This window comes from Dendropsophus ebraccatus, chromosome 14 (genome assembly GCF_027789765.1).
Source record: "Dendropsophus ebraccatus isolate aDenEbr1 chromosome 14, aDenEbr1.pat, whole genome shotgun sequence".
Taxonomy (NCBI): domain Eukaryota; kingdom Metazoa; phylum Chordata; class Amphibia; order Anura; family Hylidae; genus Dendropsophus; species Dendropsophus ebraccatus.
In genome coordinates this window covers 43605648-43623667 of record NC_091467.1, presented here as the reverse complement: position 1 = coordinate 43623667, position 18020 = coordinate 43605648, and the positions used below count along the sequence as shown (strand labels likewise).

Sequence of the window (18020 nt, the reverse complement as noted above, 5' to 3'; positions counted from 1 at the left end):
TCCAGGAATATCAACCCTATTGCACACTTTTGTGTCGTCAGCAAACAGACAAACTTTACCTATCAACCCTTCTCCTATGTCACTTACAAACATATTAAAAAGAATAGGACCCAGAACAGACCCTTGTGGCACACCACTTGTAACCAGTCTCTGCTCAGAATATACACCATTAACAACAACCCTCTGATATCTCTCCTTCAGCCAACCACAAATTCACTGAACTATCCAGGGATTTAGTCCAATTTTCTCCAACTTCTCTATCAGCTCTTTATGGGGAACTGTATCAAAAGCTTTGCTGAAGTCCAGATAGGCGATATCCACAGCACCACCTTCATCCAGCACTTTTGTGGCATAATCAAAGAAATCAATGAGATTAGTCTGACATGATCGGCCCTCAGTAAAGCCATGCTGGTTTGGATCCATCAAATTGTTGATTCTTAGGTAATCATTTATCTTCTTTTTTAGAAGAGTTTCCATCATTTCATTATCTTCTTTTTTAGAAGAGTTTCCATAGTTTTCCATACAAACGAAAGAAATCTATCCATCTTGGATGCATTTCTTGCAACTGTGGAGTTGCAGCAACTTTTGGGTCAAAAAGTGGCCCTTTTCACTTGCTGCATGATCATGGCAGCACGAGAAAGTTGCTTTTGGTCGTGTAACTAGAAATAGCTGTGTACCCTGAAATGAATAAACGCCCCTCTATTATAATGATAAGTGGACCACAGACTCATCTGTTAAAAATACAAATCTGCTGAAAAAGCCTGGTGTTCATCTACAGGTTGTCCTTGTACACAGATGGTCCCATAGAGCACGCTGACCCAAAGACACTATTAATACAAATACTGCAATGTTGATGCAACCAGGGCAGGGACACAATCCAGCAGGGAGGTCCCACTGTGCAAATACACGATTCAGCTCTGATCCATTAAAACACACTAAAAGTATGTATCGTGGACTCTTATAACAGTACAGATGGATATATAATGTGCTACTACAGCAGTACCAGTATCCCTGCATCACAATACAGAAAAAGCACACTATCAGAATTTGTGAGGTCACCAATTTCTTTAGAACAGACTGACACTGTCACAGCTCAGGGTGGTGTCACAGTCTTTAGAACACACACAGCGTCACACTGACACAGCTCGGGGTGGTGTCACAGTGTTTGCTGGAAAAATTATCTAAAGCCAGAAATGGCCCCAAAAGGAAAATTTAAAGTTGTAAATATTTCTTTTAATTCCACTTCTGGCTTTAAGAGGGAAACCAGCCGAAGAACATCTCAAGAGACACATACCAATATCAACGTTTATGGAGCTGCCTGACTTCTCCATCATTTATTACTGCAATATGAGGACAGAAGAATGTAAAAGGTCTATCTACTATAATTCAGCATCTACAAGTGTTCTAGAAGCATACAGTCCAGGAAGGAATGTCCTACAGTGACCCCTGCTGACAACAGATGGTATTTGCACAGTGGAACCTGTTATGGATTTCATGCAGCCAGAACCACGGGAGTCCAGTACCACAGGACCTACCTATTTCTGGCTGGTGTTACAATGATGTAGTTTACTCTGAACCATTGTGTTTTAACATCGGCCAGGAATGGGCATTAAGTGATTGGGTAGTGTCAGGTGACTTCGCCCTTTTAGCCTAGAATCTAACAGACTAATCTTCCTCTGACATCTGGGGAGACTTGTAAGACCACCATACACATTACCCGGCTGGTCACACTGTAATAATTGGGTTCTGACATTAATCTATTACATATGGTCAGCGTTACCCGACAGTCATGCTGTGCAGAAGTGAATCTCTATCCATGTGCACTACTCCTCCAAACAATCCTTTAAAAGTGAACATGTCATCTGTCATTTGGGCAGAATGAAATGGAGAAAAGCTTCCATATTGCAATGATAGAAAATAGGAAGAGCTCTAACAAGGCAGGGAGAAGGCCCCTGTGACCCGCAATGACTTACCACCCCATTTCTGGCTGGTGTTGTAGGAATCACTATCCTAAAACATCACAGTGCCAATGATACATCACTATCACTGGTCAGGAACAGGGAACCTATAGGAACAGGGATGGTTCAGTAAAGTGTGGTCCCCATGGACAGACAGCAGACAGGAGGCATTGTGTCGAGAACTGGAATAATTTTATTTGTCATAAAAAGGAAGCAGATGACTGGTGTTATCATGCTATTCTGGCTTTTGGGAAATGTTACAGACAAAACAAATACAAAACAAAATAAACCACAAGTTTTCTCTGTCCGTGAGAAACTACCCCCCACCCCAAGACTCTCCAGGCTGCAGATATACAGATACCCCAGGAGTCCCCCCCAGGTAGAATGGTGCATCTGGGAGTATGACCAGAGGAAGGACTTGAAATCAAGGCAATAAATATTGATAATCCAAAAGGAAGAGCACTTTCACAACTTTTCCCAGGATGTAAAGCAGCCCGTCTGAGCTAAAACCCCACATTCATATGTCAGTACTAGCGTTAGTATGGCGTATCTCTCTAAGATCATCTTCTACTCTAAATGCCATATGGACAGTGTGTATGTTGAAGCAGGTTGATTACAGACAAGCAGTAATAGTGTGAATACACTGGCACATCATACAATCTAGCCCATATACTATAGAGTGGGTGTTCCAGCCCCTGCGGTCTATGGATGGAGGACTGACACTGAATAACACTTCATCGTACGTTTGGTCCTATAGAAATCTGTACTGGAGGGAAGAAGAAACCTTCAGGATCTCTGTGCCTTCAATAAAGATCTCATGGCGGCAATATGTGGAATAAAAGCAGCTTTGCAAGTGACTTCCACCCAATACTGGGATAACACACAGGCAGACTGTAAGCGAGGCACACATTTAACCAATGGAGCATCGGGCAATGCCCCTACTGCAACAAATGCAAATTATTAAGGCAACATGGCTATAAAAAAGTGGGGGGGAAAAAAAAAAGGCAAACCTCTTATAGGCAGAAACAATGGAGCAGGAAATGATTGTAAGGCGGCGGAATAAAGAAAAGAGGGAATGGCAAGAATTCCTTGGAATGAACTCCGAGCACAAATTGCTGCGGCCAGGCACCTTGACTAAGCTGGCATAACAACGTGAGCAGACAGGGGGCACTCCCTCCTCCCAGTCATCCTGCAGTATACATACAACACAGGGCAAGGCAAACAGCGCCCACACAAGGCAGAAACGTCAATCCCACTTGGCTTTTTTTTTTTTTTTAAGGAGTATGGGGAAGAGCTTGTGGGGGGACACACCACATGGTACGGAGGTGGGACACAATCCGGCAGCTTCTCTCAGAGAGTTGGAGGACAGAGGGGTATTATAGACCCCAAAGGGGCCTTCTCTGGGCAGACCTAGTTCTTCCATTCTTTACTGATGTTCAGGTTCCATTCCCAGGAGAGGTGATTGGTTTTATCGTCATCAGTGAACAGAGACTTCATATTGTAGCAGGCCCTGGCCAGCAAACCCCTGGGAGCCTCCTCTACCGGAGTGAGAAATTCATATTCCTCCACACGGGGACCGTAACTTCCAACCATGTAGGTTGTCTTGTCCACTAGAAGAAAATAATCGTTCCATTACTGCAAGGTGATAATAGCCTCGAACTTTAACCATAAACCTACATGTAACCAAAGCCTACTAAACAGATTGTAAAAAACACTGCATAAAAAACCACTGCGGGCAGGTTGCGGGGGATGCTGGTAATCTAAGGGGGCATCCGGGTGCAGAAGCAGCGGCGGTGGCGCGGGCTGGCTGCAGGGGATGCTGGTCATCTAAGGGGAAATGCGGAGGGGCTGGTTGGGGGGATGCTGGTAATGGGGCTGTGCAGCAGCGCGGCGGCGGAATGCTGGTCATGGCTCTGGTACTACTCCCCCATCATCTGCTTATATTATGAACAGATGATGGGAGGAATAGTACAGTGTATATGTGGCAGCAGCACTGAAAAGGGAGGGAGGGGAGAGGTAGTTGGATGCACGGGCACCTCTCTCCCTCCCTGCTCATTGTCGTCCACGTTTATGGAATACTTTGGGGAACAAGTACACTTGCTCCCCAAAGTATTTCATAAACGTAATCAATAAAACACAGTGTGCAATACAGTAACATAACACTCCATTACATTACATACAGCCCCATTGACACAATACAGTCCATAGACTTCTATATATAGTGCGCCCCCTGCTGGACACTACATAGGAATTACACCCTGATTTGTGACATCACCGAATCTTTGACAATTTCAACTCCGTGATCTACTAAATCAAGGGAAATAGCCCTATAGATGAATTTCCCATAATTAATGTACATTAGGAATTGGCATAACTTTCCATGAGTAATAACATTAAAAAATACTTTTGGCCGGACTTTTCCTTTAACCTCTTAAGGACAGAGCCAATTTTTGTTTTTACTCCTTGTGTTTAAATGGCCATAGCACTTGCAATTTTTCACCTAGAAACCCACATGAGCCCTTATCTCACTAATTGTACTTTGCAATGACAGGCTTAATTTTTGCATAAAATATGCTGCGAAACCAGAAAAAAAAAAAATTCTATGAAATAAATAAACGCAATTCTTTTTCTTTGGGGGGGGGGGGGGGGCTTTGTTTTTACACCGTTCGTCCTATGGAGAAACTGACATGTTATATAAAAACTTTTACAGAAAATAAACGTTCCTTAAAATTGCTCTATGACCATGCTTAGGCTATGTTCACACTACGTATATGACCGGCCGTTCCGTGACCCAGCCGTTTCACAGAACGGCCAGTCTCTGCAAAGATCATTCCGGCCGCAGGGTTCTGATGCAGGCGCATCAGCGCGCGCCCGCATCAGAACTTCACACTGCACACAATAAATCAAGCGGCCGGAGCTGCTCGCTTCATTGTGTGAACTGACCCGTCTTTCTGCGGCTCCAATTCACTGAATTGCGGCCACAGAAAACTGACATGTCAGTTCTTTGCAGAGCCGTTTGGGATCCCGGCCAGAGAGTATACTATGTGTATACGCTCCGGCTGGGATCCCATAGCAGTATAGGCAGATGGCAACAACGGCCGTACTTTTACGTAGTGTGAACATAGCCTTAAAGTGCTTTTATCCTTTGGTCTATGGGGCTGTGTGAGGTGTCATTTTTTACGCCATGATGTGTTCTTTCTATTGGTACCTTGATTGCGTATATGCGAATATGCAAATTGGAAATTTTTGCACTTTGGCGGGTCTTTGCGCTTACGCTTTTTACCGTGCGAGATCAGAAATGTGATAAATTAATAGTTTGCACAATTAGGCATGTGGCGATACCAAGCATATTTATTTATTTATTTTTATTTATAAAATGGGAAATAAATAAAACAGGGGGCGATTCAGACTTTTATGAGGGGAGGGAGTTTTTTAATTAATGAAAAACTTTTTTTTTTTTTTTTACATATACACAGAAATTAGAAGTCCCCCTGGGAGACTTCTAATACAACTACACTGATCTCCCATAGAGATCAGTGTAGTCGTATTACACAGCACCGATCCATGAGATCAGTGCTCTATTGCTTTGGCCTGCTGCAGACCAATGCAATAGAATACCGAGCCGGGATCAGCATCATGCCGACACTGAGGCCCGGTAAGATAAAGGGATCCTGCCACTAGACCCCAGGAAATGCCGCATAGAAGACCCCGCGGCATTGGCAGATAGCAGTCGGGATCGCGGCCCCCCTCTGAACTCCTCTTGCGGACGGATGACGTACCCTTACGCCATACGTCCTCAAGAAGTTAAATACCGACTTCTTAATTAAAATTTCATGAATTTTTAAAGTGTGCTTGTCATCAAGTATCTTACAAAAACAGATGCAGATTTGCCTGGGCAGTGTCTGGGATCCTTCCTAAACCCTTTTTTGTTCATTAAATATTTTGCTTTTTCAGCAATTAGCCCCATTCCTTTGCTCATCTTATCTGCAGTCCTCCTAAACTCTGTGGAAGTGTACAGGAAGTGATGTCATCGGCCCTCTCAGCCCACCAAGTAAGGGCAGTAGAGGACTGCACTGAGGATAGCTCCATGAGAGAGAGAGAGTCACTGCAGCACACATTATGTAATTCTGCCTCAGTAAAGCAAATTACCATCTAAAACAATAAGACAGCAGCCCTACCCCTAGGAATGTACCATAACCATTGACGTAAAGCTTAGCATATCTACAACTGCATGATAGGAGTTGTAGCTGTTTAGCAGCCCTCATCTGCCATACACTAACTTACATATAAATATTACTTAATTGTGCATTTCCTTGTGTTTCCTGACTACTACACTACAGCGGCATTGTAGGAATTATATTTCTGCTTGCATGAGAATAAAATGTCCACTCATCACTTTGTCTCTGTCAAAAAAGACCATTCATGCACACCTGACATCGACAAGCTAGCCAAGCCAGAAGGACAATAACATAGCAAGCAGTCACTCTGAGCTTCACCATGGTATCATAACTAAGTACCTAGGCCATGATTTATTTATTTTTTTTTACTTTTTAGGAGAAAAGACCAGAAGGGAGCATGGACTGCAGTTTGAGAAGGGAGACACCTAGTGGCTGCATGTTTAAGGTTGATTTGGATATAGACATTTTTTTAAAAAAATTTACCATGTAATTACAAAGCAATTACTTGCAATCCCAACCCCTATTGATTTATTTTTAAAAATTGTGACAGTGCCTCTTTAGGGTGTGTTCACACCTACAGGATCTGCAGCAGATCTGCAGCAGATTTGATGCTGTGTTCAGTTATTTAAATGAAATCTGCTGCAGAAAATCAGCTGCAGATCCTGTAGGTGTGAACGCACCATTAAGGAGTATAGAAAAAATGTAGTGTGACTACTGGATAGTAACATTTTAGGGCATAATTTGGTTGAAAGCATCATGTGATGGGAGCAGAGCAATACCAGTAACTATGAAGCTTTACACTAAGACTATTAATCTGAACACTCAGCCAAACACTTACATCTTACACCTTTCCTGTGTGTCTGCTGCTGATATTTCAGTCCGGACACTATTTCCTTGTTAACCTGTTATGGTAGAGGAAAACAACAGGTTAAATCCATTTAGATGCATGATCTTCGAGCTGACAAGTCCAGGTCCTTATACCCATAATTCACCTCACCTTAAAGCTGATTTTGATTCTGTACTCAACACCTTCTTTAAGGGTGAATGACTGTTTCTTAAACTTCTCCAGATCTCCTGTTGTGCATAGAAGATAAAGAAACTGCCTGTAGTCATGCCGTAGACTGAGGAGGCTGGGATTCTTAACTTATCCAGTTCAGCTTGGCTTACCTGTCAGGTCCAACTCCAGGGGCCCGGGAGCGTCGGCACATACCAAGGTCAGTTTGGTGACGACAACATTTGGAGCACAAGGATCTGCAGGGAAAGAAAATATATAATAATCTGGGAATAATATGTAACCAAATAGACTGATGAATCACTCAGCAGCAGCTTCCCCCAGTCTCATTTCCCTCTCATATACAAAAAGTCCAGGGACTGTTTCATCAGTGTGTTTGAGTATGAGGAGAAGCCTACGTGAGCACAAGGACTCCCTACAGACAGTGCCTTACTCCGATCATAACCCTAAACCAACCACAGCCCTGCCCGACTCATAATAAAGTGGCGTACCCACTGTGGCGGGCACAGGTCCCAGCAAAGCTTCCTTGTACTTGCGCAGACTCTCATCATCCTGGTCCAGAGCTTGTATCTCCTCGATAGTTTTCTGTGCCGGCGGCTTGTAGTTCACTGAATGTTCGTCCTCTTCGTTCTCTGCTGCGATTTGTGCAAGTTGCTCTGAAGTGGGTTCGTGCTCAGCCATGGTTCAGAGAGGGCAGCCTTTAGTTATAGGGGGGCAAGAAAAAAAATAGTATCAACTTTTGTAACTACAGGGACAGACCTGACACAACAACATTAGTAAAGGGCCATTCCGAGCTTAATCTTCGTTCCTCCAGATATCTGTACTCAAATGAGAACACAACATCGAGAGGCTGGTAACCTGTCCGGCACTCAGCGGAGATGTGACTACAATCACTTCCAGTCTAGGAGCCTGGAGTGCAGACTGACACACTGTAACAAACAAGCAGCTCAGAGGGCAACGCCTGCACTAGATACAACTGTGTACACTTCTCAGCTGAGAGCAGGAATATAAGCTTTCCACCTTCTGCATGCAAACAGGAGTGGTGCAGGTGTGCTAAGCAAAATGTGCCAGACTTCCAGCTCCTACTGTGCCAAGAGACTGGCATACATGTTGTGCCCCCAAATACCAGTTTTAGGTATCCTTCACACCTTGGTTCTGAACAGTGATGAGACAAAGTGGAGTTGTGTAAAGCCAACCAGCCCAGAGGAGGGATGAGGGGGAGGTGGTGCCTGATATGTCTTGCAAGATGTGCCAAATCTATCAGTCAGCTTGCCGCACTGGGATAAGTCTTCAGTCTGCTGTGTATTAAAGGTCAGTATTGCTAAAGGCCATTTTACACAGGCTGAATGGGGCAGGATTACAATGCTGTATACTGAGTCTTCACACAGCTATATATACTGCAGGCTGCACTGATCATTACGGACTTATAACGTCATCACTGTCAGCCACACATAATGCATTACACAGGTCCATGTGCAGCCCTTAAAGGGGTTGTCCAGTGAAAATCTTTTTCTTTCAAATCAACTGGTGTCAGAAAGTTATACAGATTTGTAATTTACTTCTAATAAAAAAAAATATCAAGCCTTCGCAGACTTATTAGCTGCTGTATGTCCTGCAGGAAAAGGTGTTTTATTTTCAGTCTGACACAGTGCTCTCTGCTGACATCTCTGGCCGAGACAGGAACTGCCCAGAGTTCCTGTCTCGGCCAGAGATGTCAGCAGAGAGCACTGTGTCAGACTGAAAATAAATCATTTCCTGCAGGACATACAGTAGCTAATAAGTATGGGAAGACTTGATATATTTTAATAATACTCTGCATATCCCCTCGTGTAATAAGATACATGTGACTGTCTGCAGGATTACTGAGATGTGTCACTATCCCCATACACTTTACACTTATAATGTCCACTGATGACTGAGATCAAAGACTCTGTTGACCCGTCTATGAGGCATTTACATAGACATCAGAAACAAGCGTTGCTACAGACACTCATTCATTAGATGGGTTTAGAAGGGCCCCTATATTCTGCATCACTGCAGGTGTGGGGAGTCCTTGCAGAGTACTTTCCCTCCCTTATGAACAGTCATAGATTAGTATTGGTGAGGAAGGATTAACTTTATGTCCATGTGCCCCAACACTCAGTAGATGGCATCCAGATACTGCTATATGGTAGGGTACAATAGGCTGGAGCCATTAACTAGTAAGATCACAGGATTTCCTCAGAAAGAGTGTTCCCTACCAGCAGCCCCCCCCCCTCCCCCACCGGCTGCCAAAGACGACTATGGAGAGAGGAACTTTAATGTGGTGCAGGTTATTGGGTAGAGGGATACCATATAACACAGGCATCAGCATGGTCCCCAGCCTGTCAAACTTACTGAAAGACAACAATCAGCCAGCAAGCAAACGATTGCTCCCTCCTCAACTGATGGTTGTCTTTATTAAATGGAGTGACAGCTGCCCTATTCAGCAGATAACCCCCTTCATGTGACAGGGCCCTAAGCGGAGACTTCCAGTTTTGTCTGTAGTGATATGAGGCAGTGATGTGTACCTGTAATACACAGGTGACCCCAGTAGATCGATAGCACCAGTATAATAGCAGCTCCGTAGTGTTTCACAATCAAGGCTACAGATCCTCCCAATTCCTTTCTGATATAGGGCAAAGCCTTTGGAACACTGCAGCTATCCTAGCTCTATCCATAGGAGATGCCTTCAATTTGTGATCACCTGAGTCCAGCTTCAACCACCGCCAATCAGCGGAGCAAAGACACAGCGCCATCTATGTGGAAATGAATGTATGTGGTACTGCAGCCTAGCCCCTATACAAGTGAATGAGGCTACACTGGAGCAGCACAGCCACTGAAATGCAAGAAGCACTGTGCTGGGGACTATGAGAATGGACACCATCACCAGAGACTCTAGAACAGTCCTGATAATAGAGCATACAGTAAAATAACTCTTTACTGGGGCTGTCCCATGAAGACCATATGCTCAGCTGTGGTATATAAGGAGTTCCTGCACTGAATACACGCTCAATGATAGCAGTTCCCATTCTGGCAGACTTGAGCTGTCATTGTATTATAAGGATTACCATTCATCTGAATGGCTGCCGTGTAACACTATATTTCCTGTGTACGAGCGGTAATGCCTGGCTGGCCGCTACATCTCCAACTCAGTTGTTTGCTAGGAGCCTGGATCTGATGATCTGATGGGACAACCCCTTTAATCTGTGTCTTGCCCAGGCATATAGGAAATTGTTAAAGGTGTCTACTGTTCAAAAGTAGAGATGAGCAAATTTACAGCAGGAACTAAGCAAATCGATTTGTTCCTATCGGGTTCTGCTCATTAGGCTGCGTGCTTTAAAGTCTGCTCCGCTCCGTGCCCCGGGTGCTGGGAAAAGATGGATCCAGTCCTCGTAAATTTCGCCCAGTAAAGGTCCTTTTACAAGGGCCAATAATCGGTAGGCAGGGCCCCAACTGCTGATTGTCCTGTGTACAAGGACCAGCCAGTCGCCTGTACATCTTCCTATGTAAACAGGAAGGTGCGGGGGTGTATCATTAAGTTAATAGGTTGTATGACTAATTGAGCCTTTTAAAGGCTCTGTAAACGAGTGCTGATCTCACTGATCGCTGCTGCGTCAGCCTGTGTAAAGAGGCCCCAAGACCCTCTCATGGCCAATGGGTGGCACAGCTGGCAGCTCTTATAGTGAGTCTGTGACCCCCCCTAATATTGGATATTATAGTGTACATAAAGTCTCACACAACTTCCGCTATCTGGACATTTATAACATCATTCTCAGGCCTAAGAGTAGGGTGCTCTGTACAAGTCGACTATTAAGTTGGCACTTGATTATTAATCTAGCTTTTTATTCAGTGGTGAGGACAGACACTCGGAAACATATTCCAGCTCCTTGTTCAAAACTGATATACAGGGTGGTCTAAAAGTAGGTGGACAGTATGTGTAATAGGGTTATGAAGGGGGAGATTTATCAAACATGGTGGAAAGTGAAGCTGGCTCAGTTGCCCCTAGCAACCAATCAGATTCCACCTTTCATTCCTCACAGACTCTTTGGAAAATGAAAGGTGGAATCTGATTGGTTGCTAGGGGGAACTGAGCCAGTTTCACTTTACACCATGTTTGATAAATCTCCCCCTTCATAACCCTATTACACATACTGTCCACCTACCGACCTGTATGTAATATTAGAAAATGGCAGTGTACAGAGTGTGACACATGCTGCGCACCACGCTGGGAATGGCCCTATCGCTTCTGTGCATTGTTTAAACGATGACGCAGTCAAGCCCAGACCCCATGGTGCGGTCCCCGTTATCAGTGAGGGGTCGGACCAAAGAACTGAAGGTTCCCCACCCGTCATAGAGAATATGAGACTTTCACTCAGTCCGTACTCTGTGTTCTCAGCTTTCTAAAGGAAGACAAGCAGAAAAGGAGGAACACAGACGAGCACTTCTGTTCCTTTGTTCTAGAGATCACTAGGTGTCTGAGCAGCCAGACCTCCACCAATCACAACTTGGTAATTTATAAACTGATTCTTAAAGGGGTTCTCTGATTTACTTCAACTGCTGCCTGCTAGGTTTATAAAATAATAAACCGCGTTGTACTCATCCTGCCCCCGCCCATTTACTTACCCTGATAACACAATTTCCTGACAACCGATTGAGGCTGCAGTGCAGACGTCATCAGCAAAGAGGGGACATTGTGTCATCGGGAAGTAAACACAGGGGTCACGCTGGAGCATGGGAGGTGAGTACACCGTAGTAGAGATGAGCAAATTTACAGTAATAACCAAAGTGAAGCGCTTCATTATCTCAGCAATCCGCTCATCAGCCGGCTGCCTTTTAACTCAGTGCCGCTCCACCCGGGTGCTAGGAAAAGCTGGATCCAATCCTGGAAAAGTGGGAGACGTTTTCCAGGATTGGATCCAGCTTTTCCCAGCACCCGGGTGGAGCGGCACTGAGTTAAAAGGCAGCCGGCTGATGAGCGGATTGCTGAGATAATGAAGCGCTTCACTGTGTTATTACTACAAATTCATCTCTACTACGGTGTACTTACCTCCCATGCTCCAGCGTGACCCCTGTGTTTACTTCCCCAATTACAGCCCTAGCAGGCAGCGCTTACTTCTTTAATCAGAGATGCCCTTTAAGCTTTAGTATGGTCTCAAACAACAAATTGTATAGGTGACTCCAGGAGGCCCAGTAACCATCTCAATGTATTCTGGCAGCAGGAAAGTAATACTGAATGTGTTGGCTTGGTTTTTTCCCACTGTTTATTGAATAAAAATTATTAGAAACAAATGTTTATTGCATGTTTCCACCTTTGTATTTACAGGTTATGTATATAAAACGCCCAGGCAGGAGTGTATTCTGGAGGTGCGACCTAACAAGGCCATCCTGGGCACCTGCCTCACTATCACAGTGCCACTTATGTGGTCATGCCTGCAGCAGAAGAGGTGGTCAGTCCTTTGCTGCAATGTACAGCTATGATGTGGAAGGGGTTAATACTTGGCACTACAGATGTGGCATTACATGGCGGACATTCAGATCCACAAGGAAAGGCCGGGCCCCCCCACCCACAAAGCCCTAATAAGGAAAAGGTGAGACCCCATAAAATTACACCATGAGTCATTCTCCCTGTATTACTGTTCCTGAGCTACAGCCTGCATTTTTTAGTTCTGCAGCTTCAGAGCTGAAATCTCTTGTGGTTCTTTATATGAGGTGTATGGGGATGTACTAATTCTCTATGTGCATCAGGATCAGTGGGTCTGGGTGCATCAGGATCAGTGGGTCTGGGTGCATCAGGATCAGTGGGTCTGGGTGCATCAGGATCAGTGGGTCTGGGTGCATCAGGATCAGTGGGTCTGGGTGCATCAGGATCAGTGGGTCTGGCTGCATCAGGATCAGTGAATCTATGTGCATCAGGATCAGTGAATCTATGTGCATCAGGATCAGTGAATCTATGTTGCTCAGGATCAGTGAATCTATGTGCATCAGGATCAGTGAATCTATGTGCATCAGGATCAGTAAATCTATGTGCATCAGGATCAGTAAATCTATGTGCATCAGGATCAGTAAATCTATGTGCATCAGGATCAGTAAGTCTATGTGCATCAGGATCAGTAAGTGTATGTGCATCAGGATCAGTAAATCTATGTGCATCAGGATCAGTAAGTCTATGTGCATCAGGATCAGTGGGTCTAGGTGCATCAGAGGAGAATGTGTGGGGGTGACACCGATCACCTGCTCCGTATACTGGGCTGGAGCCGGCTGTCACTCCACCTGTCAGTCAGCGGCCGCTGCCCCCTACACCCCCTGCAGCGCCTCTCCGCCCAATCAGCACCGAGCAGCCGGGCCAGCCTGGACACGACACTTACCGCTGCCGGTTCGGTTCCCCGCTCTTACAGCTCCCACCCTCAGGAATGGCGAATGATGGCCGGACACGCCCCACCGTGAGCTCTCCTCTTCCTTTCCAGGATGTGCGTAATTTCCGCCTGAGGGGCCATGTTGGTACACCCCGGTAAGGTGAGTGCTGGTCTGCGAAGCGGGTGTACACAGTGAGCTGTGACCGTAAAGCGAGAGGTGGCGGCAAACGGTGGACGAACCGTATACTCTAGAATATAAACGCAGTGTGCGCACTCCTGGGAACAGTCCTGCACATTTATCATTTGAAAGCAGCAATTTTTCCAAATCAATAATGGAAACGCCTCATATCCCAGAAAGAAATCAAAAGGAATCTGACAGCTGCAATTCACATTGCAACCTGCTGACTGTTAGGTCAAAGAGATGCATGGTACCTTTAATATGTCTGTGATTCCAGAATGTAGAAAAATGTTTTTACTTTACTGTGTAAAATGTCAGAGATGTTCCCGAGCTCCTGATCTGCTGTATGGTGTAACACCGCCTCCCCTCCCATCCCTTATCCTGCTTAAGAGGGGGAGCAAGGAGGTATCCCAGCAGTAGGACCTTGGAAAAGCCCCTTGACACTTTGCACTATGACTTTTTACACTATGGAAGCACAGACGGATATATGAAAGGTACCATGTGCCCTGTCTTTCCAGCTGCTGTTATTGCTGAGTTCAGGGCCTCTTTTAGGTAATTTCGGCTGCAGGGCGAATCTTGCTAAAAGCGTCCCCCCCACCCCACCCCCCAAAAAAAAGTCATACAGCGACTCACAGATTATGCCTTCTTTGATCTGTGGCGTCACTTTCCTTTTCCTTTCCATCTGGCCCAGGCCACCATGATGATTTCTTCCAGCCACAATTCATCTCTTCTGAACCTGCCAAACATCTTAGGCTCCACACTTTTACAACAATTTCCACGTTTTTGTGTGTCTTGTGCAGTAATGTCAGTAGGTATGTGGGTTGCCCCCTGTTTATAGGATCCTCTGTTGTGCCCCCATATAGTAATAGTAATAATCCCACCTGTGCTCCCCCCCATAGTAATAATTCCCCCTTTGCTCACCTCATAGTAATTATCCCCCCTGTGCTCCCCCCATAGTAATTATCCCCCCTGTGCTCCCCCCCATAGTAATAATCCCCCCTGTGCTCCCCCATAGTAATGTTCCCCTGTGCTCCCCCATAGTAATTATCCCCCTGTGCTCCGAACCCCCAAAGTAATAATCACCCCTGTGCACTGCCCCATAGTAATTATCCCCCATGTGCTCCCCCATAGTAATAATCCCCCCTGTTCCCCCCCCCCCCCCCCCCGTGCTTTGTCCATATAGCAATAATTCCCCCCCATGCTCTGCCCCATAGTAATACCCCAACCCAACACCGGGGTGTGCCAGGGCGGCGGCGGCCTTGCCGATGCTGAGTGTGGTCCCAGAAGGGGTGGCGGCGATATGTCAAATAATGGGGTGAGCGGAGGGGTAGATGATGGGGCGAGCGGCCGGCCCACCACTAGAAACGGCCCTGCCTGAGTTACAAGTTTTTCTAAAAGCGGACCTATAACCAAGATAGGAAACTACATTTCCCATCATGCATCTCCCTGATTGGCCAGTTTCCGTACTCGCCCCCTTAGCTTTCTTTCCTGTCCACTGCTGTCAATACTATTGCACAGTAAACAAAGGACTGTTTTTTTCACCCCAATATGTATTTCATACTAACTGAAGATGTGGCAGAGCTGACGCGCGGTGTAGCTATGTGCTGCATAACAGGCATCTGTTACCAGGGGGTGGGGGTGCATTGAAGGTTTAGATCTCTGCCTGCTGACTGTGAATGAAAACATTCTAGTTTCATCCAGACTCTAAGAACATTACAATATACAGAGCTGTGACGCAAAGAAAAGTACATATGCCTGCATTCACTGACAGCAAGCAGATATAGAACTATAACTTTTCATATTACAGAAACCTAGGCTCAGGGACACATGTAACGGTGCATTTACACAAAGAGATTTATCTGACAGATTTGTGAAGCCACAGCCAGGAATAGACTATAAACAGGGAATAAGGTCATAAAGGAAAGACTGAGATTTCTCCTTTTTTCAAATTCATTCCTGGCTTTGGCTTCAAAAATCTGTCAGATAAATCTCTCTGTGTAAACTGTTTAAAGTGACTGTACCACCAGGCCCAGGCTGAAGCACTGGAGGCGGGCCGACCCACCCTTAGTGGGAGGAAACCCTAGCCCCTCTATGATGGGGTTCCTTTGATTCTAATGGAGTCACGTCATAGAGGGGCTGGAGTTTCCTCCCACTAAGGGTGTGTCAGCCGCCTCCAGTGCTTCAGTCTGGGCCTGGTGGTACAGTCACTTTAAGTTTATAGAAGCAGCACAGGTGCATGGAGATGATGCAGATAATGTCTCCAGGGGTCGGGTTACCAAGTGAATAGACAGCTAACCCGGCCCCCAGGGAGGAGATCACATGTCCTGTGACTACAAAGGGAGGGGGGAAGAGGGAGCTGAGCGTGGTCAGAGTGGACCCAGAGTAGAGGATTTTAAAAAACCAGGGCTGATAACAATGCAAAAAAAACAGGGAAATGTTGCAAGATTGATTATACATGTATATTAGACATAGGGTGGCTGTCCAATCATATGATGGCTGTCCCATCATGCCTGGACAGCCAAAGCTTTAGCTTTGGCTGTTCAGGCATGATGGAAATTGTAGTTTTGCAACAGCTGAAGGGCAGAAGGTTCGCCATCCCTGGTTTAGAATATTGTTTTTGTTACCTGGATAACCCCTTTAAAGAGCTTGCCCAGGCTAAACTAATGTCTCCTGTCCATTGGACAAGTAAGAGATTGCGGGGGTCTGACCTCCATACCGCCGCTGATCTCCTTATTGGCCCCTGGCTCCTTTGAATACAGCCGTGAGTACGGCACGTGACCCTGGGCTCTATTCATCCCTTTGGAGCTGCCAGAAACAGCTGAGTGCTGTAAGCGGCTCCATAGGAATAAATAGAGCCCAGGGCCACATGCCGTACTCTGGGCTTTATTCATAACAAAGGAGCCGGGGGGTATGGAGGTCCCCCCGCAATCTCTTACTTGTTCCCCATCCTATGGATAAGTTCGTTTTGCCTGGACAACTTCTTCACCAGTGTCAGCAGTTTGTAATGTTAACAGATTTACTTAAAGGGGTAGTGCGGCGGTAAAAAATTATTCACAGAATAACACACATTACAAAGTTATACAACTTTGTAATGTATGTTATGTCTGTGAATGGCCCCCTTCTCCGTGTCCCACCACCCCCACCCGTGTACCCGGAAGTGTAGTGCTTTATACATACCTGATCAGCGCCGACACGCGTCCGCCATCTTGTGCCAAGCGTCATCTTCGGCCGGCCGGCCCGAACACCTTCGATCTTCCCGAGTGCCGGCCGCGTCATCAGCTGCTCAGCCGCGATTGGCTGAGCATAACTGTGCTCGGCCAATCGCGGCTCAGCGGCTGATGATGTTCGGGCTGGCCGGCTGAAGATGACGTTTGGCACAAGATGGCGGACGCGTGTCGGCACGGATCAGGTAGGTATAAAGCACTACACTTCCGGGGACACGGGTGGGGGTGGTGGGACTAGGGGAAGGGGGCCATTCACAGACATAACATACATTACAAAGTTGTATAACTTTGTAATGTGTGTTATTCTGTGAATAATTTTTTACCGCCGCACTACCCCTTTAAAAAGAAAAGCAATTAAAAAGTTCCATCTAACCCAAAATGGTGCCAATGTCTAGAGACTCCCTAGGGCTGCATGCAGCTTTGTTAGCTACCAGTAATTAAATGATGAGCAATCGCACTTAAGCATGCTCGAGTTGCACTCATCTCTAATCGTCACCCTTTCAGGCCACTCTTAAAAGGGTACTCCAGGTAGAGGTTAAAAAAAAAAGAAACTTCTGCAGAAGTATATAGCATTACTTACCTATCTATCCCAGTTTTGAAACTACAAAAAATCCATTTGTTTTGGGGTTTTTTTTGTTCTGTATTGTGTTTCTGTAATTCCTGATTGAGCAGTTCCCAGGATGCAGTGCTGGTTCCAGAAAGCATTGCTTTCCCTCAGCTGTTCATCACAGTCCTCCACCCTGCCCATTCCCCGCCAAAATCTGTGGCAGAACATCTAGGCTGTGTTCACACATTGTAGTTTCATTGAGTTACTGAATTATTTGTAGTACTTTATCATTTCATTGTGGTTCCACCCACACAGCACACAGTTACTACCTGTAACACCACACAGCACACTGTATTCTCTACCTGTAATACTACACAGCGCACTGTACTCTCTACCTGTAACACCACACAGCACGCTGTATTCTCTACCTGTAACACCACACAGCACGCTGTATTCTCTACCTGTAACACCACACATTACGCAGTATTCTCTACCTGTAACACCACACAGCACGCTGTATTCTCTACCTGTAGTACCACACAGCACACT

General features: G+C 45.7%; 1 protein-coding gene across 1 annotated transcript; it reads right to left on the bottom strand.

Annotated features, from left to right (window-relative positions):
* Nucleotides 1-2128: 2128 nt before the first annotated feature.
* On the bottom strand, nucleotides 2129-13691 carry ARHGDIA (Rho GDP dissociation inhibitor alpha). The gene is made up of 6 exons (XM_069952391.1): nucleotides 13535-13691; nucleotides 7640-7846; nucleotides 7304-7387; nucleotides 7134-7210; nucleotides 6975-7038; nucleotides 2129-3568 (listed from the first exon to the last, which is right to left on the bottom strand). Exons 2-6 carry the CDS (start codon nucleotides 7827-7829, stop codon nucleotides 3369-3371), a joined length of 615 nt encoding a protein of 204 aa, XP_069808492.1. The 5' UTR covers nucleotides 7830-7846; nucleotides 13535-13691; the 3' UTR covers nucleotides 2129-3368.
* Between the last annotated feature and the right edge of the window lie 4329 nt (nucleotides 13692-18020).

Bases quoted from the DNA above. Each gene is read 5' to 3' on its own strand.
- ARHGDIA (XM_069952391.1), bottom strand. From the start codon at position 7,829: ATGGCTGAGCACGAACCCACTTCAGAGCAACTTGCACAAATCGCAGCA. The intron at 7,211-7,303 runs GTAAGCCAAGCT...TATGCACAACAG, and splicing joins CCTGGAGTTGGACCTGACAG to GAGATCTGGAGAAGTTTAAG. The intron at 7,039-7,133 runs GTGAGGTGAATT...CTACCATAACAG, and splicing joins GAATCAAAATCAGCTTTAAG to GTTAACAAGGAAATAGTGTC.